We start from the raw sequence: 6,942 nt of genomic DNA on the forward strand, positions 1-6,942 counted from the left end.
AAAAAGATTCGCTTAATATTTGTTTTAAGTTCCAAGTGATATGTACGGAGTATTAAAATTTAAACTAAAAAGATAAAAAATATTTTTATCAAACCTAAAATCTTCGTAATCAATTTACGATCCAACTTTCATTTTAAATCTTCGTAAATTCGTATTAGATTTATATGAACATTATTGAAATGACAACCGAGTGTTTATGACGTTTACTAATTAAGCTCGAAATCATTTATATTCAATATACTATGTATATATAGATTCATTTTAGTAACACAACTTTATTATATCTTATTTTATTTTATTTTACATATTTATTTCTAACACTTAAATAGTTATTTTATTTCAAATTATATTTTAAATTATTATATATATACATTTAAATATATATGTATCTATTTACAAATAGATATTCGTGAATCGTCGGGAATGGTCAAAAGTCAAATGAATATATGAAACAGTTCAAAAATTTTGAGACTCAACATTACAGACTTTGCTTATCGTGTCGAAATCATATAAAGATTAAGTTTAAATTTGGTGGGAAATTTTCGGGTCGTCATAGATTACCCGAGATTTTACCTTATATGGGTGAGCCAATGTGCTCGTTTAATCTATTTTGTAAAAAAGAATTTTTTTTTTACCCGAGGTTTTACCTTCTATGGGTTGTTCCTTTTGTGAAAGTTGATTCTTTTAGCGTTCATGTTTTTTTTTAAAGTTAGTTGATCTATTTTGTAAAAAAAAGAATGTTTTTCGACATCTTTTAGTAGCATTGAAGGGTTGTTCCTTTTATGAAAGTTGCCTCTTTATCGTAAAAAAAAAGGTAGTTAATTTTTTTGTAAAAAAGAATTTTTTTCGACATCTTTTTGTAACATTGAAGTGTTGGTTCTTTTACGAAAGTTGTTTCTTTTATCATTAAAAAAAAGGTGAAATGACGAAAATACCTCTAGTTACTATTGATGAATAGTGCTACAGGGTTTTGTCTTTTAGATAGTATAGTAATTTCTAATAATAATAATATAAGATTTAAGAAATAAATAGTGCATTTTTTTCTATTAAAATGTGGATTGCAATAAATTACTGTATAAAATCGACTCGCTTGAGTAGAATCGTTGCCTACTCTGTCAAACTCAGGAATACGGAAAGCCTCCAAAATATCGTATACTCACTACTGTGCATGTACTGAACCACAACGCACCACCACCTTCAATCACCGTCGTCCGTCAACAATGTCGATTTCCACCGCCCTCAATGTAGACTACAATATCGAATACCGATCGAAGAACGATGACGCTTGGTACCTTTCCGGCATCATTTTCGAAAACGGAAACCGACTACGCGTAAAGTTTAAGGAATTTCCACAAAGCTACTACGATGAGGTTTTCTCAACCGACGATTTCTCGAATCACAATGATATTGATGAATTTATCGGTCTATTCCGTCATGTTTCTCAACCGATCGAAGATAAGGAGTGTTCGAAAGTGATTCAGGGCATGACGGTTTTTTCCTCACGGGCTCCGTAACTATTTTCATCTATATATTAAAAACGCTAAATATTTGAGTCCACCTTTCATACACGTTGATTTTTTCCTCACGGGCTCAGTAACTATTTTCATCTATATATTAACAACATATACATATGGGTCTTATTATTTTTAAAAAAAAAATTATTATTACTCAGTGAATATTCTATTTTTAAATCATACGTAGTGTTAATATAAGCTAACGAGTTAATTGCGTTATATTTTAAAAAGTCAACAACTCCATAGCGAAACGAGAAAATACACATATATTGTTAATTTAAGATTACAATTAAATCTTTGACGGGTTATACCTTTTCGTTCGACTCGAGTTGCGCGTCAACGACATCATCGTTAGCCAAGAAATAATCATACAAAATAAACGCAATGAAATACATTGGAAACCGAACCCCGGCGCGAAGCGAGGGTTAAAAAAACTAGTTTGTACTATGAGTGGTTTTATTAATATTAACAGCGTTTTTATTATTATTGGTATATTTCATTTATTAATAGTATAATTTAGTATTATTAGTATTTTTATTAAGAGTATTAGTATTTTTTTTAGTAAAATAGGAATTTTCTCAATATTATTAGTATTTTTATTAGTGTTATTATTAGTATAAAATATTATTATTAGTTATGTTAGTATTAATAGTATTCTTAATATTTTTATTAATTTTATAAGTATTATTGATAGTTATAGTATTTTTATTTGTAATTAACAAGTTGATAAAATGCTGTTCGCACGGGTGATAAATCTACCGGGTTTGCGCTCACAGTCTACGGGTATCATCCCTAATTTCAACTACATTTGTACATTCATTCATATGCGTTTATTAAACTATAACCAGCTTTATATTCAATAATATTTAAATTTCGCGGAATCGCGAGTTATAAATTAGTAATAACTAGTTGTGGAGCCCTCGCTTCGCGCCGGGGGCTCCGTTTTGAATGCGAGTTAAAAAAAAATGTTGATCTATTTTGTAAAAAAAAATTTCAACATCTAACATTGAAGGGTTGTTCATTTGTGAAAGTTGCTTCTTTTAGCGTTCAGGTTTTTTTTTAAAAAAAAAAAAGTTAGTTGATCTATTTTGTAAAAAAGAATATTTTTCGACATCTTTTGGTAGCATTGAAGGGTTGTTCCTTTTATGAAAATTGTTTTTTATCGTTTGAGACAAAAAAAAAAGTAGCACAGTGGTAGCGTGGTGGTTGTTATTATTCTATATTTTTTAGTGTTAGTGATGAGATAAATAATATTTTAGAATATAAGTATAAAATGTGGGGGTTCGATTTGTATTTTAATGAAAGTTAGGGGGTTGGGTGTGTGAAAAATGAAATATTAAATAGAACTATAAAATAGAAGGTTCGATTTGTATTTTAATGAAAGTTAGGGGTTGGTTGTGTAAAAAATAAAATGTTAAATAGTACTATTCATAACTACAAATTTTGTCTGTTATATTAGTAATAGTAATAATAGTAATAATTTCTGATAATAATATAAGATTTAAGAAATAAATAGTGCATTTTTTTTTTTATTATTAAAATGTGGATTGCAACAAATTACTGTATAAAATCGACTCGCTTGAGTAGAATCGTTGACTACTCTGTCAAACTCAGGAATACGGAAAGCCTCCAAAATATCGTATACTCACTACTGTGCATGTACTGAACCCCAACGCACCACCACCTTCAATCACCGTCGTCCGTCAACAATGTCGATTTCCACCGCCCTCAATATAGACTACAATATCGAATACCGATCGAAGAACGATGACGCGTGGTACCTTTCCGGCATCATTTTCGAAAACGGAAACCGACTACGCGTAAAGTTTAAGGAATTTCCACAAAGCTACTACGATGAGGTTTTCTCAATCGACGACTTCTCGAATCACAGTGATATTGATGAATTTATCGGTCGATTCCGTGATGTTTCTCAACCGATCGAAGATAACGAGTGTTCGAAAGTGATTCAGGGCATGACGGTTTGTGCTATCTGTAGAGGCTTTGATGGATCGATTAGATACTTTGACGCCATCGTTGATGATGTATGTATTTTATTTATCCTAAATTAGGGCTTAATGTAATAACTGTTCATTCACTTGATATTTTGTGTTTTTGATTTAGTATGGCAGATTATATGAATATGAATGATGATGAAGTATATATAGTGGAGATGAATATTACTGTATTTGATTTTAGTATATGTTGGGGTGTTTGGTTTAGCTTATTGTTGTAGCTTATGCTAATTTAATAATAAGCAGCTTATAGCTTATATTTTTCGTCAGCTAAAATAGTTTTTGGATTAGCTTATAATCTTATATCTTATCTTATAATTATGTATAGTAATAGTAATAGTAATAGTAATAGTATTTTGCTAATGACAACACCTAGGGATGTCGTTAGTATGAAGTAAATTATTGTACACGGCGGTTACATGTCACTTTCATGATGGAAGTTAATGGATTGTACAAGAACTTTATGCATGTTAACGACGGGCTTTCGTAAGCAAAATCCTTCCATATGTATATTAAATAATGACTAAAAGGGACATTAATCTAAATTAAAGATTGGAGAATAACAAAGAATGGAGCTTATGGGATGGGACTAGTATAAGCTGATAAGCTCACCAAAATACTAAAAAGTGGTTTATTGAACAAAGATAAGTTTATTATAGCATTAATAATAAGTTAACCCAAACACTCCTTTAGGGATTAGGTAAGTACTTAATTATGTCTTATTTTAATTTTGTACATATAAGCTTTTGGTATTTATTGGATAGGTGTGTTACAAACAGCATACACCTGCAAAATGTGTATGCAAGTATTCTCTGTTCTGGCAACGTGGTCCTGAAAAAGGCTATATAACCGCAACAACACTTGATGATATATGGATCAACACGACTGGTGCAGTTAATCCCATAGTTACTGAATTCGCAAAGCTTGTTGAGAGTAAACTTACAGCAGTCTCTTTTCAGGTCAGTCTGATCACCATATATGAGCTCGTATTCTTCTATAATAACAATTTAAAATGGAACTTTTAATAAGTTATTTATAGCTGGTTGGTTTCTTGATGTTAGGAGCATGGTGGTGCGGGAAACAGTTCTCATGTAAAATTATCTGAAGGTTGTGACAATGTTTATGTAAGCGCTGCTATCTAAATAAATACGATTATGCAACTTGTTTAATTTGTTTTTCATATAGGAAAAGAAAGGTTCTGCTATGAATTAAGTGATGACGATAGAGATTTGGGAGGTCTTAAAGATACTGGCTGTCATCATTATATAATATTAGAAAATCTGGAGAAAGATCTTTGCCCAATTTTAATGATGCAGTTCATACACGAGCAAACTTCAATCACAGGACAGGCATACATCTTCCCAAATTTGTCAGTGGAAACATATGCAAGAGGAGTAATCATGGTGGATAACATATCAAATATAAAAAGGATTTATGAATTTATAAACAATTCTAATCACATCATTACATCTTTCTCTGGAAGGTAAGCATTCGTTTGTAAAACAATATGTTATGAATCAGTCCCTTTAACTTGAAATTATCCTCTAGCCAATTGATTTTGAAAGACCGATATATTGTAGTTGTCTAGCTTACTAATTACTAGCAGTTCATCAAGTCATTTCACATCGTGTAGGCCATGGGTAATAGCTGAAGAAACGCTTAAGACTGGAACTTTCAACACAAACATGCAGAACTTGCAGCCAAGGTCTAAGGTATAAGTTTAAACGTATAATATATTAATTAATATTCCATAATATTTTTCAGTGTTCTTTATTGATCTTTGACCGTCTGTTACTCCTCATTTTCAGCATATATATACAGGGAGGGATTTAATGGTTGTTCGAGTTGGAACAGAAGAATACAGCAGAGCTAAACAGCTAAAAGATCTATTTATGGAATATCGCAATCATCTAAATGGACTTGCACGCAGGTTGGATATGGAGGAGAAGAAGAACCAGCTTTCATCCATTGCAAATTAGTTTTTGTAAATTGTAAATGTGCCAATCTATTATCCAGGTAATCATCAATCATTAAATATAATTTTGTTATGAGTTGTTTGTTTCAAAAGTTAGGCATGAAAAACATAAGTTTGAGGTCAATGCGGTCATTTAAAATGGCTCATTGATCTCTATTTTATTGTAGTATATTTAGAGATTGAGGAGGAGAAACACAATCCAATGGTTCCTCTATATGTAGAGAAATTTGTAGAGGAAGTCATCGCCATGTAAACAACACGTAGGCGACACATCATCAATTTTTTTTTTTTGCCAATTATAAAAATTGCATTACCTTTATTGGACAAATTCGTTTTTTATGTTATCTTTTCAGAAATATTTTGCAGTCTTTTCTTATGATGACCTGGTTAAACCATTAAACATTTATACATTTATAAGATTGATTAAAGTTCCTTTATTGAATTTATATTGAAATTAGTGTGATTACGAGTCTGATTTAAGTGTGAATTATGATTCCGATTTTAAATTACTATTCCAATTTAAGTGATTGTAACAAATCACAAGTTTGATTTGAGTAATTAATATTAACAATGGGACGCTTAATTCGCACCTTAATCGGACTTGTAAGTTTCAATATAAATTCAATTTTGGGATTTCAATCAAATTTATAAATGTACGTATCTTTAGATCTAAGAGCCCAAAAAGGTAACATAAAGTACGATAATGACCAATAAAGTTAATGTAAATTCTATAATTGCCAAAAAAAAAGGATGATGATGTGATGGCTACGTGTCATTAACATGACGTGGGTTGGAGTAGAGTTTTTTTTAGTTCTATTTCTGTTTATATGGTGGTAGAAATAGAGTTATGGTCTGAGAGGGCAACTGTCTGAGAGGGTAATCTGTTTCCTTATAAATGAAAAGTTGATAATAACAGAGAATATTTTGTGCAGGTTTTGTAAAAGTGCAGGATTCGGTACTCCTTTTTTGTGAAGTATATAGACTATGTATAGCAGTTTGATGGTACAAACCGAACATTATGTGTATGGGGTGCAGTTTAGGTTAATTAATGTACATTAGAAGGTCTCTCTAGTTCAGTTATAAGATCACCAAATTTAACTGAACATGTTTTTGGTAACGCTATCTGGTGGGATGAGCCTTAATCCACAGACACTTGTAGTTATGTGTTTTAATCTAGTTTCTTCATATACCCATGACCATCATCTGGTAGTGAATGTGTTAAGAATTCTCTTAAATTGTAGATTTTATCATTATTCAACATTTTGTAGCATGTCATCCTCACGTTTTCACATTCAATTATTAACAAAATCTATTGACACCATTTGTCATCGTATACAGTATTTATTCTTCTTCCTACAGTTTTCAAGCTCTTCATTCGCACATTTCGTAGTTACCTCGATTTTTCTTTGATTTATGGTATCTCTATACCTATCTTCTTGAT

The 6,942-nt window shown here is 31.0% G+C and overlaps 1 protein-coding gene across 1 annotated transcript; it reads left to right on the plus strand.

The window, feature by feature from the left end:
• The first annotated feature begins 3,200 nt into the window (after positions 1-3,200).
• Positions 3,201-6,692, plus strand: LOC139856170 (uncharacterized). Its single transcript, XM_071845419.1, has 7 exons — positions 3,201-3,556; positions 4,291-4,485; positions 4,588-4,633; positions 4,712-5,009; positions 5,160-5,238; positions 5,335-5,542; positions 6,434-6,692. The coding sequence occupies exons 1-6, from the start codon at positions 3,224-3,226 to the stop codon at positions 5,503-5,505; spliced, it is 1,122 nt and encodes a 373-aa protein (XP_071701520.1). The 5' UTR covers positions 3,201-3,223; the 3' UTR covers positions 5,506-5,542; positions 6,434-6,692.
• The last annotated feature ends 250 nt before the right edge of the window (positions 6,693-6,942 follow it).

The sequence above is a fragment of the Rutidosis leptorrhynchoides genome, chromosome 6 (genome assembly GCF_046630445.1).
Source record: "Rutidosis leptorrhynchoides isolate AG116_Rl617_1_P2 chromosome 6, CSIRO_AGI_Rlap_v1, whole genome shotgun sequence".
Classification (NCBI taxonomy): domain Eukaryota; kingdom Viridiplantae; phylum Streptophyta; class Magnoliopsida; order Asterales; family Asteraceae; genus Rutidosis; species Rutidosis leptorrhynchoides.

What these genes read in the sequence shown, in the direction of transcription:
- LOC139856170 (XM_071845419.1), top strand. Translation starts at nt 3,224, where the DNA reads ATGTCGATTTCCACCGCCCTCAATATAGACTACAATATCGAATACCGA. An exon ending in TTGACGCCATCGTTGATGAT is followed by an intron (nt 3,557 to 4,290) that starts GTATGTATTTTA and finishes TTTATTGGATAG; the next exon opens with GTGTGTTACAAACAGCATAC. An exon ending in ATTACATCTTTCTCTGGAAG is followed by an intron (nt 5,010 to 5,159) that starts GTAAGCATTCGT and finishes CACATCGTGTAG; the next exon opens with GCCATGGGTAATAGCTGAAG.